The sequence below is a fragment of the Phyllosticta citriasiana genome, assembly GCF_038021145.1.
Source record: "Phyllosticta citriasiana strain CBS 120426 chromosome Unknown IWZ02scaffold_9, whole genome shotgun sequence".
Taxonomy (NCBI): domain Eukaryota; kingdom Fungi; phylum Ascomycota; class Dothideomycetes; order Botryosphaeriales; family Phyllostictaceae; genus Phyllosticta; species Phyllosticta citriasiana.
This window is the reverse complement of record NW_027117286.1, coordinates 417,141-432,096: the sequence shown is the minus strand read 5'-3', so window position 1 is coordinate 432,096 and position 14,956 is coordinate 417,141. Positions and strand designations below refer to the sequence as shown.

General features: G+C 56.5%; 4 protein-coding genes across 4 annotated transcripts; 2 read left to right on the top strand and 2 right to left on the bottom strand.

The window, feature by feature from the left end:
• Nucleotides 1-952: 952 nt before the first annotated feature.
• IWZ02DRAFT_310076 (RNA-binding La domain protein) lies at nucleotides 953-2,741 on the bottom strand. Its single transcript, XM_066764046.1, has 3 exons — nucleotides 2,119-2,741; nucleotides 1,265-2,067; nucleotides 953-1,211 (listed from the first exon to the last, which is right to left on the bottom strand). Exons 1-3 carry the CDS (start codon nucleotides 2,482-2,484, stop codon nucleotides 1,073-1,075), a joined length of 1,308 nt encoding a protein of 435 aa, XP_066621115.1. The 5' UTR covers nucleotides 2,485-2,741; the 3' UTR covers nucleotides 953-1,072.
• Nucleotides 2,742-2,855: 114 nt separating this feature from the next.
• IWZ02DRAFT_455732 (mitochondrial 37S ribosomal protein uS4m) lies at nucleotides 2,856-4,639 on the top strand. Its single transcript, XM_066767808.1, has 3 exons — nucleotides 2,856-2,920; nucleotides 2,970-3,398; nucleotides 3,451-4,639. Exons 1-3 carry the CDS (start codon nucleotides 2,888-2,890, stop codon nucleotides 4,249-4,251), a joined length of 1,263 nt encoding a protein of 420 aa, XP_066621114.1. The 5' UTR covers nucleotides 2,856-2,887; the 3' UTR covers nucleotides 4,252-4,639.
• Nucleotides 4,640-6,471: 1,832 nt separating this feature from the next.
• On the bottom strand, nucleotides 6,472-9,063 carry IWZ02DRAFT_310031 (uncharacterized protein). Its single transcript, XM_066764045.1, has 3 exons — nucleotides 8,808-9,063; nucleotides 8,681-8,754; nucleotides 6,472-8,619 (listed from the first exon to the last, which is right to left on the bottom strand). The coding sequence occupies exons 1-3, from the start codon at nucleotides 8,908-8,910 to the stop codon at nucleotides 6,673-6,675; spliced, it is 2,124 nt and encodes a 707-aa protein (XP_066621113.1). The 5' UTR covers nucleotides 8,911-9,063; the 3' UTR covers nucleotides 6,472-6,672.
• A 469-nt stretch (nucleotides 9,064-9,532) lies between these two features.
• IWZ02DRAFT_491898 (uncharacterized protein) lies at nucleotides 9,533-14,813 on the top strand (the record flags this gene model as incomplete). Its single annotated transcript, XM_066769797.1, has 7 exons — nucleotides 9,533-9,700; nucleotides 9,782-9,973; nucleotides 10,024-10,165; nucleotides 10,988-11,118; nucleotides 11,170-11,508; nucleotides 11,556-12,446; nucleotides 13,170-14,813. 7 exons carry the CDS (start codon nucleotides 9,533-9,535, stop codon nucleotides 14,811-14,813), a joined length of 3,507 nt encoding a protein of 1,168 aa, XP_066621112.1.
• Nucleotides 14,814-14,956: the final 143 nt, after the last annotated feature.

Below are 14,956 nucleotides of genomic sequence, written 5' to 3'. Positions count from 1 at the left end.
TTTGTGTGAGACATCGGCGGAGACAGCAATCGATGTGGCAGATGGTCTTGGTACAGCAATGCTGTTGTAGACAAAATGCTGCGCCTCGATTCGTGACACCCTGACTCGATGTCTGGCAGCGGCGGATTGGTTGGTGGTGGGGGTGTAGTTGTTGCTGTCGAGACCCAGGTCGGCATCGAGACGACGACGTTGACGACGTATGCAAGCAAGCGGGCCATATAGGACAGGGGTGATAAGCAAGATTTGGCATGCGTCCGCCAGGCGACTCTTCACCTGGTCAAGTCGTCTGGGCGGGCGTCATCCGTCTCGGCAAGCTTGGGACATGCTCACTGCCCCCCTGTGCCTGTGAGACTGGAGGAGCTCACTGCCACAGCATCTGCATGGCAGTGCCGTTGGATAAAATCGGACCTTTGCCGGGGAATCTAGAAGCGTTACGCCAACATGGCGTCAAGGAGGGTTTCACAATCGAGAGGCGTGCATCTAGAAAATGGCAGGTAGGCCGACATGGCAGCAAGGTTGTGGAACAAATCGTCATGACGAGGATGCCGCGCGTTATCCCATCTGTCGATTGGCGGCATTTAAGAGTCGCTGGTGCCTCTTGCTGTCAACATGGTGCAAGTTGGTAACGCAGGGCTTGGCGTCGACCGGCAGACAGAGACCTAATCACGTCAACTCCTGCGCCAAGGTTGTCTGCAAACTTGTGAGTTTCCAACTTCCTGCATTTGACCTGAACTATACTTGCGTGCCCGGAAGAGTGGAAACGACGCCCCTACCGCCAGCATCAATCTGTAAATATATTGTAAAAAGCATGAAACAACCGACCCTTTTTTGAGCACCCAACCGAAAGACCTCCTGGCAATTCTCCGGGGAAACGCAGGAGGCAGTGGAAAACAAACGCCTTCGCCATGAACCACGCATTGTCAGACCAAGGGTCGTCAATGTCGAGAGTGGCCGGAAACGGAAAATTTGTTCGACAAGTGAAATGCAGCAGTAGCGTCGGCGTCGATGAGCGTCAATAGCCCTGCCGAGTTAGAAATGAAAGAAATTGAAAGTTGATTGCACCTGGTGGGTATCAAGCAGTGGCAGAGGCTTCGTCGGCCTTGGCCTTTTTGGGAGAGTTGCCTTCGGGGGGGGCGCCGTCGTCTTCGCGGGCACGCTTCTTGTTCTCCTCCTTAGGAGCTGGGTTCTCGACCTCAACGATGGGAATGCCACTAGAGAAAATCAGCACGCAAGATTAGGTTAATAAAGACGAGAGTCGACTTACCGAGCATCGACCTTGGGGGCCTTCTTCTCCTCCTTCTCTTCGTCTTTGCCTTGGCGTTCCCGGTTCCTGTCATTGGGACCGCGGCCGCCACGTCCACCACGGCCAGCGCGACCTCCACGACCACGACCACGGCCGCCGCGGCCACGGCCACCGCGCTGGAAGTTGCCTTTGTCCTTGTTCCAGTCTTCGCTGCGGTCAATTCCGTTGTAGTGAGGAGGTCTTGTGGGCTGGGGCTTGATCTTGCCGTCCGCAATGTCCTTTGCCTTCATCTCAACGTAGTCCTTCTTGCTCATGATAAGCAGGTCCTTGCCCTCGTACTTGGGCTTAGGGTCCAGCTTGAGGAAAGCCTGTTGGGTAGCTTCGTCTTCAAATTCGACAAAGACGCTGCCCTTGAACTTTTTGGAGGGGAAAGTCCGGCGCAGACGGACGGACTTGAAGGAGTCGTACTGCAAAAAGAACTTTTCAATGTTGAATTGGGTCATCTCATTCTCTTCACCGAAGCCCTTGGCGTAGATGCTGCGAGGCATAGTGTGGTCATTGAAAATTCTGACGCCCTGGTCGTCGAATTTGTTGCCAAACTTTTCAGCCAAGGGAACCTTGCGGCGGACCTCTTCGTTGTCGACAACCTCGAGGAAATCGCTCTCCTTGAGGGCCTTGACGACGTCGGAGTAAGGTTGGAAGCGGCGCATGCGGCTAAAGTTGTGGATGACCTTGATGGGAATGGGCTTGTTCTCGTAGCCGCCAGTCTTGTCCATGAGGTACTTGTCGAGGGGGAGGTTGGAGTCGGAAAAGTAGAATTCGACCTGGACAAAGTCAGCAACGGCGCAGATGATGGCATGGGCGTGTAGCTTTACCTGCTTGCGGATCTCGACCGGATCATTGCTCTCCTCGCCGGCATAGGTAGACACTCTCTGGCTCCTGTACTTGCCGCCGCGCTGACCGCTGCCGCGGAAATTCTTGTTGGTGGGCCGCTTGTCGAGCTTGGAGTCATCCACGTCTTCAGACTTGGGCTTTTCTTCCTGAGTAGTCTGGTCCGCTGGCTTCACTTCTCCGCCATCTTTGGATTCAGCCTCGGTGGGCTTGGCCTCGCTCTCCTCTTTTTTGGGTTCGGTTTCGGCAGGAGCGTCCTTGGGAGCGGCGTCGGCAGGCTGGTCAACATTTTGATCCTCGACGGCGGGGGCAGATTCAGCCTCGACGGGCTTGACTTCGTTCTCAGACATTTCGAAGGAAAAACGAGGTGGGTTGGTGGCTACGTCGGCGGATCGCGCAAAAGTGAGGTTGATCTGGTGGGGTCGAGTCAGTCGGAACGAAAATTCGTGGACCAAGCGGCAAGGTGACGGAGCGTCGACAACGTACAAGTAGTGACGAGGAATTTGGGCGAGCGCCGATCGATGAGCAACAGTCAGGAGGGTGGTTGAGAGGGAGAGCGAAGGCGGGCGGGCAGGAGGAATTTTTGTGGGCGTCGCGATTTCACTTCAGTCCAAAGCAGCGGCGCGCGGCGGCGGTGCCAAGATTTCACCTGGTGCTGCCCTCCGATTGGCCCGCGCGCCCAAAGCCTCAAGTCGTGGAAAGTTGAACACCACTCTCGACCACCTACACCCGCCCGCCCACCAACCACCCACCATGCGGAAACGTCTTCATGCCCTCAAGCGGCCAGTTCGTTTTCTCCCTGTGTGAATCTGGCCTGCTGCTCACAATCGTGCAGAAAGTCAGGGCCGATTGGTCCAAAGAGAATCTCTACAACCTCGCCCGCATGCCCTTGACCAGAGTCGCCGGTACCTTCTTCCAGCAAAAATGGACAGCAAAAGCCAGGACTCGCGCGTTTCACGGAGAGCAAATCAATGAAGGCCAATGGGAGCGCATGTTCAGCAAGACCATTCCCGCCGTCGCACCCATGGATGTCTTCAAGCTCGCCAGATCCGACGGAAGCGAGGAGGCTGCTGGACGAGGAAGCGGCGAGGACCTGGAAGACCCAAGTGTCATCGATAAGACCATGACTCCGTATATGCAAATGGTCTGGCATCCAATGGAGCGAAGATTGGACAATGCCGTGTGGAGAGCGCTATTCAGCAGTAGCGCCAGGCAAGCACGGCAGTTTGTTGTGCACGGATGGGTCAAGGTGAATGGAAAGACTGTAAGCTCTATCCTTCAGTCGCCCGAATACTTCCCCTAATGATGTCCAACAGATGAAACACCCTGGCTACATGCTCAACGCCGGCGACATGTTCCAAGTCGACCCAGACCGCGTCCTCTACGCCACCGGCGCACGCAAAGACCAACACAAATACCATAAGGACATGTTTGAAATCACTGTACCAAAGAAGTCTTCGAATACGGAAGACAAGCCCGCCGACCCTGAATCAGCAACATCGGAAGCCGAGGCGAAAACAGACGAGGAGAAGCAGCTCTCGCCAGAAGAGCAGGAAAAGCTCGACGAGAAGAACCGCGAAAAGATGACCAAGGAAGTCAAGGAGAAACTCAAGTCGCTACAGGCACGTGTGGACCATCTCATGAACAACACCGAAGACCTCAGCCCGGCGCGCAAGCAGGATCTGCGCGGCTTCCGCCAGGTCCTGCGCAAAATGATGTCGCGAGCCAAGGGCCTCAACACCTTCTCGACCGATGACCTGGAAGAGAAGCTCGAATCCGTTGCGCGCCGGCTTGCCAAGCCGCCCAAGCGGCCCTCGTCCGAAGAGTTTGCGGAACAGCGCATTGCCGACTACGAGGAGAGCCTGCTCCAGGAGGCCCTGGCCAAGCTGCGCGAGAACCCCTTTGACCGCTCCAAGGCGTACCTGACTCCCTGGCGGCCGCGGCCCTACATGTCGCCCTTTGCTTTCATCCCACCCTATCTCGAGGTCAACCAGAATGTGTGCGCGGCCGTGTTCTTGCGCCCGCCAGTCGCCAGGCCAGGCATGGCGGAGGTGCCGACGCCGTTCCCATACGACACGAACCAGTTGGCCTTTAACTGGTACCTGCGAAGACGGTAGACGAGTCGTGGTTGTATTTGGTGGTTGTGGATCAGCAAGTGGATGGCCAGCTGCTCACCGGCCGAACCGGCATGTTCGAGCAAGCAGCGAGGGAGACGAAACAGCACATGACCACCGGATGTGGTCAAACATGCTCGAAAAGCACGGGAGCATGGCTGTCTGTAGGCCATGAAGCGGGAAGGCGGATACGCAACCAAGTAGACGGATGGCTGGGCACACCGCTGCGAGCGCCACGTTGACTGATCTCATCATGTGCGCTCGCGATGCGGTAAAAAGCCCGTCTGTTGGATGGTTGGACGGCTGCGCGGGTGGCCATGCCGTCTCGCCACGCATGTACTGTACTAAATACTCATCCCTGACCATTGACGGCGCCCAAAAAATATCCCCATTCAAAGGTCCTCACTGTACACCATCGCCTACATATCGTGAAAGTAGAGTCATACCGGAGATTCAAACCTTCTCCAAACAATGAAAACACAGTGGGAACCGCCTCTGCTATAAGTATGTAAAGACCTTTATGGCCACTAACTGCTAAACGTCGAAACACGCCCGCCAAGCCCTCAAAGTGCGATAGCATCCATCTCATCAGCCAACACATCTTTCCATCGCTCTTTTCTCCGCCCAAGACAACTGATGGGTCAAAGCAGAACAACATCCTTTCCTGAATGCGCCCCACACAGGCTTCGAAATGCCTTCTCGTCCCTCATCTGCAAAGTGCATCGGCGAATTTAGTCGATGACAGGTAGACGAACGGCTTAAAACCTTCGACCACGGGCTTTTCACAAGAAAGCTGGATTGTATTTCTTATCTGCCCCAAGGTCGCTGAATTACGTGTTTTCACGTTATTGTTACCGTCGTCGCTACCTGATACCTATAGGTGAGGTGAGGTGCGGTGATGTGCTGGCTTACTGCGTCGATAGATACCTTGTGATGCCCTGCCGCCACGCCCATCCACCCACTGCACCCACCGGCTCTCCTGGTATAAATCTATCCATTAATCCATTTACAATCTGCCTGCCTGCCTGCCTGCCTGTCGTGCCCTCCGTCATCGTACTCAACCCACCCACTCACGTATGTCCACATCTCATCTCAGAACCCCGTCCGTCTGTCAGCTCCGGTTTTCTGTCTACCAGCCATCTGCCCATCTACTTTGTCCAAGGCCGATTAGTGAGCAAATGAGTGCGTGAGTAGCTTAGGTGAGTGGTAGCAGCAGCAGGGCGTTTCAGTCTGTGTTTCTTTCTTTCTTTCCTTCCTTCCTTCCTTCCTTCTTTCATGTGAGCTGATAATGACAACTCACCTCACCTTTCCCACACGACTAACAACCCATTCTACCAAAAAAGGGGGCACCCAGGGGAAGAAAGAAGAACGACGCAGGTAGGCGGCATCAAGAGGAGGCTGAGGACGAAAAAGAAGAAGGTTTACAACTTGGGGTTAGCGATTTCATCTAGCTAGGGTTATGTAGTACTATTAAAGATAGACATGTCGTGGGATAGTAAGGCCGGAGGTTAGATGAGTACATCCATGTAGCTAGCCCTGACGCTTTGACGCTTAGAGAACGATGTGAATACGATGGCGATGGCGATGGCGAGGGGCAAATGAAGAAAGAAATGCATAGCATAAAACTCTATATCATGTGCGCTTTGTATAAGACAACGCAGTGCCGCATCATCACTGAGACGCCATATATTTCCTTCGCATTGGATGTGGTTAATTGTTTGTCGATGATGAAATTTAAATTGAACAGTAGATGATTGGTTCGAAATTCCCGAGTCTATCCAACGAGCATGGAAGGGAAACCACTAAACGCCGTACCGCCTTCCATTGCGTCCGTCCGTCCGTTCACCTGTCCTATCCTATCCGTATGTCCGTTTGCCGTATTTGCCGGTTCGCCCGCGCGCCTGCTCGCCTGCCTGGCCATACATGGGGCCATGTTCTAAACTGTCCGTTCAATTGGTTGTTGTTTGGTTTTTACTGTTTGGGTTGTGTCCTTGAGGTGAGTGGAGCGGGGAGCCTGATTTAGCTCTTCATCTCGCTGTTCCTGACGCCTCTGCAGACCGAGGAGATGGTGGAGCGTTCATGAAGGACGGCAAAATGTGGCTGTCGTCTCGTCGTTGACTGTGTGATGCCCTCCGGCTGCTTTTCATTATCTCTTTCTGTCTGCCATCTGCCACAGCACAGTACGGCCAGCTGGCTCCCTTTAAGTCGCGTACCTCCCGTTGCTTATTGCTTGCGACCTCGCGTCATTCCGCAACGCCGCCCCCGTCCATTACACGCACTGTCCGGCTACCGATGAGCTAATCAACAGCGTAAAAGAAGACACGTCTGACTGCACGCAAGACTGTCTCCTGAGTGCCAGACTCAGGGGGGCAGGGCAACTCGAGAACAAGTTAAAGAAGATTCGTTTTTCGTTCACGGCATCAGTCAGTACTTGCGGTCGCGATCGAACATGCTGGCCGGTGTGGCGGGCGTCTCCCGTTCCTCCGCCACGACATCCAGATCCTCGCCGTCCGGGTCGCCGTCGCCTTCAGCATCATTGCCAAGACCACCAACTGGCCGCCGTAGCGTTTCGGCGCTCGGCCGCGGACTGACGTCTGGGATGCTGCTCTCGGGCGTGTAGGCCGTCGTCGTCACGCTTGGGTTGTAAGGACGGAAGCCGTCGACGACAATGTCCGAATTGTCGGCGTCTTCTTCGTAGGCTGGGGGTGCGTCGTCCGTGTCGACACTGCTCATGTCGGATTTGTACGATGGAAGACTGGTCGAAGGGAGGCTGGTAGTGCACGACATGGAGGTGTGGACATGTGGTGCTGGCGGCATGGACGCAGCATACATGCCGTGGGTACAAGCGCCTCCGTGAAAGTTCCCCTGAGCCATCTGCGGTATGCGGTGGCCATGAGCGCAACCACGAGAATCTGGCGGGTGAGAGTGGAAGGGCTGTGTGGCGCGGCCTTCCTCAGCGCGGACGATTTCGTGGGCAAGCTCCTGAGCACACTGCAGTTGCCTGATTTCGTCTTGCATGGCCTCTTCCAGGCGGTCTTCCTGGTCAAGGATGAGGGCCCTCTTCTCATCATAGTCGGATCGTCTCTCCCAATCGCCCTTGCGACCGTGCCACCAATTGCGCCAGGCGTGGCGTCTGGCAAGACGACGGTACTCCCTCGCAGTTCGGCGTTCTTCGCAAGCGGCACGGAGCTCAGTACGTCTGCGGAGCGAGCAGCAGTGCTTGCGAATGAACTTGAAGACGAAGGCGAGGCCAGAAATAGAGGCCAAGGTCATCAAGATGTGAACGATGCGAGGAGACCCGTGATGCTGCGGTCCGTGGTGGGGACCAAAAGGAGGAGGGCCGCCAAATGGAGGCGGGGGCGGGGTTGGACCATGCGCGTAGGGAGGTGGAGGCCCAGGAGGCGGGGGATACCTGCCCATTCCTTCCATTAGGGGCGGTGGAGTAGGAGGGCCAGGCGGAGGTGGTGGCATCCCAAATGTCATTCCCGGGTGTACCGATTCCCCGTGAGGACCATGTTCGCGGTGTTCGGAGTGGTCATCGTGCCCCGCGTGAGGACCTTGCCCGTGGTTGTGCTCAGAAAGTCTATCGGTTTCGTAAAAAGCCTGGTCGTGTGGGCCATGGGGCCCGTGATGGTAATGGCCCATCATTTCATGGCCGTGATGATAATTGTGGCCAGGTCTGAGGTAGACGTAGATGATGCGGATGGCGCCGTGAGCCTTGTGAAGCAATGATTTGAGGGCACAGGAAATGTTGTCACACTTGTTCGTGTCGCCCGGGAAGCTGTGGGCATTTTCCTTGATCAGAGCCTTGATGCGCTCTTTCTGAAGATCGATGCGATGACGAAGTTCCCTCTCCTGGGCTTCGAGGTCTTGCAGCAGTTGAATTTCTTCTTCGACCGAGGGGCCTTGGTGGTAGAAGCCTTCGGGGAGATGGTCAAAGTCGACAGGCACGAGCCGCAGTGCGGCCGGCGGGTTCCGCCAATCCTCGGTGTCCTCTGAAGCGGATCGGAACGGCTTGGTGGCTAGCCGGAGAAGATCAACTTTTTGCGCAAATTGCTTGAACGAGACGCTAAAGCCCAGGCAGCTCTTGACAGGCTGGTCGTCTATTTGACCGACATTGACGGTCAACAGCTGGGCAACATCGTCGGCAGCCGCGCTGCTCTCGTCTGATTCGGGAAGAGTGTCGAACAGGCAAAGAGTTTTCCAGGTGAGATTGAGCTGGCGCTGCGGCTCAGCTTTGGAAGATGTTGGAATGAGTCCGGCGCCCTCGGCGTGAGCGTTTTGCCAGTTCTGGTTTAGCGAGCGACCGTTGAGGGTGACGTTGCTCTGGCCACAGGGCTGGGCAGAGGGAAAGACTTGAATGTCAAAAACCTGAGGCAGCCATCAGCGGCGGTTGGGCGTGACTGGATTCTTAAGAAAATTGGTGGCACACGAGGGACTCGTCATCGTCTCCGCCAAGACAGCCTTGGCAGGGCACGCTGAAGGTTGCGCGAGCATCGTTTGCATCTACTTAATGTCAGTCCAAGGCGGCAGTCTACTGCACAGATTTGCATCATTACCAAGCTCGAGCACGAGGGGCTGGTCATTTGATGGCTCGGGTTTTGGTAGTGCAACGGCCACGGCAGCCGTTGCAAGAGCCAGGGCCTGCAAAGAGGCACGCATAGCCGAGGGATTCGAGGCACTTGGTAAAACACGGACGGTAGGTAACAATAATCACAGAAGACAAACAAAACAAAAGAGGTGCAATGGGCCAAGCAAGTCAAGTGGAGACGATGTATACTGAGCGTGTGAATATGGTGTAGGCAGCAGGAATCGGAGAGGCACGGGGTAGGGCTGTTCTTAACGACAAGGCGCCGCGTAAGCCCCGGCCTGCCGACAGCGCCCGATCCGGCCGCTGCGCCTCGACGCGCCCCGAGTTTGGCCACAGCGACGTTGGGTTGCTGCTGGACGAGAATGTTTCAATTCGTCTTTGAAAAAGGGGTTGGTGATCAGCTGTCGAGAGGGAGGGGGGGAGAGAGAGAGAGAGAGAGAGAGAGAGAGAGAGAGGGGAGCTGGAGGGCGAGCAGCAAACAGTGACAGCCAGCGGCAATTGTTGTTCATCGTGGCCATTGCCGAAGATCCCGAGTAGCCGTCGTCGCCGGGACGCCCATCATTTCCACTTGACGCTGGCGTTGAAAAGAGACAAGCCGGTCGAGTCCTTGTCCTGGTGGTGAGCTCCAGCTTGGGCGGACAACTTCGGCCCGGCGCAGGCCCGACCGTCGGCCACGGGCACGAGCCAGCCGAAATGCCAAGAGTCAACAGCTCCATGTCCCGTCCTAGAGCCAGAGCAGCGTCATCACATCCTCATCGCGACAAGCCACCCAACGCCGCATCGCTACCACTCTCTCCGTATTGTGCAAGCAAGAGCGCCATTCCTTACCCCCTGCACCATCCTGTGCCCTCTGTCGCCATGGTGAGCCGACCTTGTTTACCCTCGCTGCAGACTGGCATATTGAATGACACTGTGTGCAGGCGCTGACTTTGCGTCTTCAAGCTGCCTTTAGGCCTCCTTAATGCCGCCCAGGGCCACCCTATGCTCGTCGAATTGAAGAATGGAGAGACGCTCAACGGCCACCTCATCAACTGCGACAACTGGATGAACCTCACGCTGAAGGAGGTTGTGCAGACCAGCCCCGATGGCGAGCGCTTCTGGAGACTGCCCGAGGTCTACATCCGCGGGAACAATGTGCGTCGTATGGTCTTGTTGCGCCTCGAATCTACACTGACATGTCCCAGATCAAGTACCTGCGCGTGCCAGACGAAATCATCGACGTTGTCAAGGAGCAACAGCAGCGCGACCAAGCGAATCGCGGTGGCCGTGGAGGAGCACACCAGCGCGGCGACCATGGTGGACGCGGCGACAGAGGACGTGGCATGGGTAGAGGCGGTCGTGGAGGTCGGGGCAGAGGCCGTGGTGCCTGAAGCGAACAACGGCTTGCTGGGGATTCGACACGAACGCAAGTAGTGCTAACACCGGCCGTGACGCGTTGGAGATACCACAACGTCCTGCACTGGAGTACGAGGATGGCGCCACGGAACATTGAGGAGCCCAGGCTTTTGCCATTGGGACGACTACATTAGCGCTTGGATGAAGCCGTGCGTCGAGCTCGGTAGCATACGAATGCCGTAGCTGACTTGATCACGACAATAAGGCGAAAGAATCAAAATCCGTCCCAATCGAATCTTTGCAGGACATGACTGAGTGATTGAGAGTAAACATGAATGTGGGCATTTCAATTGTCGGGTGACGTCGCGAGGGAAGCAGGGATTCGCGACGGGAGTCAAGCGCATCTCCGGCGAAGCTGCGGCCGTCTCCCCAGACTCATTGACCACGCCTCCACAACCCACATGTTCACAACCGCTTTGCTTCTGGAGACACTGGGGCACGCCGTGTGCCCTTCACTCGCGAATGTGTCTCTTCGGACACAGAAAGCTTCACCGACGGCGAGCTTGCGTCGCGCTACTTTGACCGCCTCCCGCCGACCACCCTCCGCTCCCCGCATACAACGTGCGCATCAGTCCTCGGCCGCAAAGACCAATGACACCGAGACTACCAACAATCAAGAGACTCGAGAGCCATCATCGACACGTGTCAGAAACTCGCTGCGACATGCCGCTAGGCTGGGCGAGGTAGAAAAAGCCCACCACATATTGACCGACCTGTTTTGTGTGAGGAAGAGTGATAAACCAAGCCTCCAAGACTACGCGGCTGCTATCCTCATCAATTGCGATGCGAGATTGGGGTCTGCTGGTGCTACTGCAGCCCTGCTCAAGGAAATTGCGGAGTTGGGTTTTGAGCCAAACTCGGAAATATGCCACAACGTCCTCAAGGTTGGCGCATCCCGTCACCCGCTAAGCCAGGCACGTCTGACCCAGTAGCAGGTGCTTGCTACACATCCCGACTATTTAATGCGCGAGGCAATACTGGAGTATATGCGTCAACAGTGGATCACCATCACAGAAGAGGGCAGGCACGATATTGTTGTCGGATCGCTCCGCGACCGGCAATTAGAAATGGCGTTGGAACAGCTCGAGACCATGAAGACAGATGGCATCAAGGTACAGCCTTGGCTATACGACATGGCCATCCACATGCTCTGTAACGTCGAAGAGGCGGACGAGGCATTTCGGATCGTGCGAGAGCGCGTGGAGGCCGGCGACGATGAGATTTCGAAGATGGTGTATTATCGGTTATTGGATTTGGCCAGCGAGGTCCAAAATGTACGCGCGCAACCCCTACGTCAAAGTGGATGCTGATGACTTTCTAGCACGAAGTCACATCTTATGTGTGGACTCGACAAGTCAGCCACGGGTACCTGACACCCTCTGCGGGCATGTGCGACAATGTCCTCGCGACAGCAGCGCGTCATGGAGATACTGGGCTCGCTAGCGACGTCTTTCGTTTGATCGGCGAACGAAAGCAAGTCTTGACCCAGTATCAATACGAGATGCTCGTCGACACGTATGTGCAAGCACGAGACATTGAAAAGGCGGCATCTGTCTTGTGCATCATGCACGAAAACGGCTTTGCCGCTGACGAGTATTCCACGAGGCGACTTTTCAGATGGGCGCGAGGGGAGCTCGACCGTTCACCAAGGCTCTTCAGGACGCTACGCAGGCTTGCAAGACATGACCGAAAGGTACCTCTTGCGCTAGTCCACGTCGCCATGGAGGCTTCTCTCTACCAGAAGGATATCGGCCTCGCCATCGAACAATACAAGGCGCTAAACAGCGTCTGCTCAGGCGGCCCAACGACAGAAACCTTCAACGTGTTGCTGCGCCACCTACAAGGTCGAAAGGATCTTGCCGTTTACCTCATGAATGAGATGGTGGAGCGCGGCATCAAGGCCGACCAATTGACGTACGACCGGCTTCTCCTCGTCTGCATGGTCGAGGACGACTACGAGGACGCGTTCGTTCACTACCAAGAGATGCGCAGGCTCGGCTTTAGGCCACGCGGCGGCACTTTTGGTGCACTGGCCAAGAGGTGCGCGACGGCCGGCGATGAGCGCGCGTGGCAGGTTCTCCAAATGATGGCGGATTGCGGCTTTGACGAACGGACTATCCGGATGGTGGAGACGTGGTTGAAAAAGTACTACGGTACCGAGATGTCAAGGAGCCATTACAGCAAGATGGAGCCTACCGTTAAGCCTGAAGGTGTTGAGTTATAAGCATAGATGCCGAGAAGCAGGCTCGATGTAGCGCAGATGCCAAGACTTTGGCTTATTGAGCTCTAGAAGTACTCGGACAGCAGAAAACGGATTCGACGCTGCTGTGTTTCATGAGAAACGGCATTTGAGAGTCGCAGTAGAGGAAAAGAGGAAACTAAACGTCAATGAACAAACAAACAAGCTTCGTCAGATCGGCAAGTGAAAGTCTTGGCATGGGCTTGAAATGGGAGAACCGGGGTCATGGTCCGGGAATTGGGTCGGGGATCATGACGTAGGCGGACGTCCACATTGCCAGGTCGGGTGTGTGCAGTGCAGCCCAGCCAGCGTGCTCCCTCCTGTCCTTTGCCTTGACTACAACCTCATCTCACCGCACCCACTTGCCTTGTTAAACTCGCTCCGCCCGCTCTATCACCTGCCTTTCAGCATGCGACCTGGCATAGCTGCATTCAACACCGCCACCTCGCCACTTTCCAGACGAACCCCCAAGGCCGACTGACTTGTGGCCTCTTCTCGATTGATTGTCACCCGCATTGCAACGCTTGCACCACGATCTTTTCGCTCTCGTCCGACCTTGCTATCCTGCACTTGACACCGTGCTGCGCAACCGCCCAACCAGACATCTCTCATGGTCTGTCATCTCGCACACGTTACCATCTTTCGCATTCCTTCTCCTGCCAAGTCTCGCCTCCACACCGACTGACGCTTCAACAGACATCCCTCCTCCGCCACTTGGTCGCGTCGCCGCGAGTCCACCACACAGCGTCGAACCTTGACCTCTGCTACGTCACGCCCAACATCATCGCCACATCTGGGCCCAGCGGGACGTACCCCACGCGAGCATACCGCAACCCGCTGCACACGCTGGTCAAATACCTTGACAAGGAGCACGGCGACCAGTGGGCGATATGGGAGTTCCGCGCCGAGGGCACGGGATACAGCGATGAAGAGGTGCACGGTCGGGTCTGGCATTTTCCCTGGCCCGACCACCACCCGCCACCTTTTCATGTCGTGCCACGCGTGATGGCGAGCATGGCGGCATGGCTGCACCGTGAGGACGGGTCAAGAGTGGAGGATGTGAAGAAGGGCAAGGAGAGGGTTGTCGTGGTGCACTGCAAGGCTGGCAAGGGCCGCAGTGGCACCATGAGCTGCGCGTACCTCATTTCGGAAGAGGGCTGGAGCATCGAGGATGCTCTGAATCGCTTCACTGAGCGGCGCATGCGGCCTAGCTTTGGCCCTGGCGTCAGCATCCCAAGTCAACTGCGTTGGGTCGGCTACGTGGATCAATGGGCCAAGGGCGGCAAGGTCTACGTCGAGCGCCAAGTTGAGGTGGTTGAGGTGCACGTCTTGGGTTTGAGGGACGGCGTCAAGGTCGGCGTTGAGGGGTATGTTGACGAAGGAAAGCGCATCAAGTCCTTTCATACATTCAGCAAAGCCGAGCGGCAAGTCGTCAGGGGCAAGGTTAAGGACAGTGCGAAGCTGGCAGATGTCGTGGTCGAAGTCATGGGCAAAGGGAATGGCAGCGGCACAAAGCGTGCGCCGTCGAAAGAGCGCAAGGCCAACCGCGAGCCAGCAGCCAACAAGGCAGAAGGATCGTCTTCCACCACGTCCGACAGTGAGGTCGGAGAGCTGCAGAATCGCGAAGACGGCACCAGCACACCATCAGATGCTGGTGCAGACGTCATATTCCGCCCCTCGTCTCGGATCGTTCTGCCTACAAACGACGTCAATATCGATTTTGAGCGGCGCAACAAGGCCATGTATGGATACACGATGGTCACCTCGGTGGCGCACGTGTGGTTCAATGCCTTTTTCGAAGGGCGCGGTCCCGAAAAGGATGGACAGGCCGATGACTCGGGCGTCTTTGAGCTCGAATGGAACAAGATGGACGGCATCAAGGGCTCCTTGCGCAAAGGCACCAAAGCCTTTGACCGGTTCTCGGTTGTCTGGCGGACTCTTCCCAAGGAAGAGACAGGAAAGGACCCCGTCGTCTTTACGCCGCATGTGGCCGGCGAGCCCATCCTGCAAGTGGAACCCCCGAAGAGCCAAACGGTCACCGAGGCGGCGAATGCTGCGGATTCCAGGGACTTGGGCTTGCGGACTCAGACGCCGCCGGCCAGCATCTCAGACCTGAGCCGCGCCAGCAGCGTTAGAAAGACTGAAGAGCCGCGGATGGTGGTCTCGGCGGATGCATGTGGAGCAGACGGTGGCGGTATTGAGGCGATCGGTACCAAGATGAGCGCAGCAGATGGCAGTGAAATGGCTCCGCCGACGGTGACGGACAGCAGCGGCAGCTCGAGCGAGGACCTGGGCAGGCAGAAGGAGCCGGAGCCGCTACAGGCTTCCAGTCAGAAATGAGTGGATTGCGGGTCTGGCGAAGGCAGCCGCTGAGATCCATCTTGTCAGCCAGCAGGGCAGGGGTCTGTTTGTCGTAGCGTGCGTCGGAGGCGGCTGGAATACCCTGTCGGAGCATAGATTGTTTCCTAGAGCAGTGGGGCGTT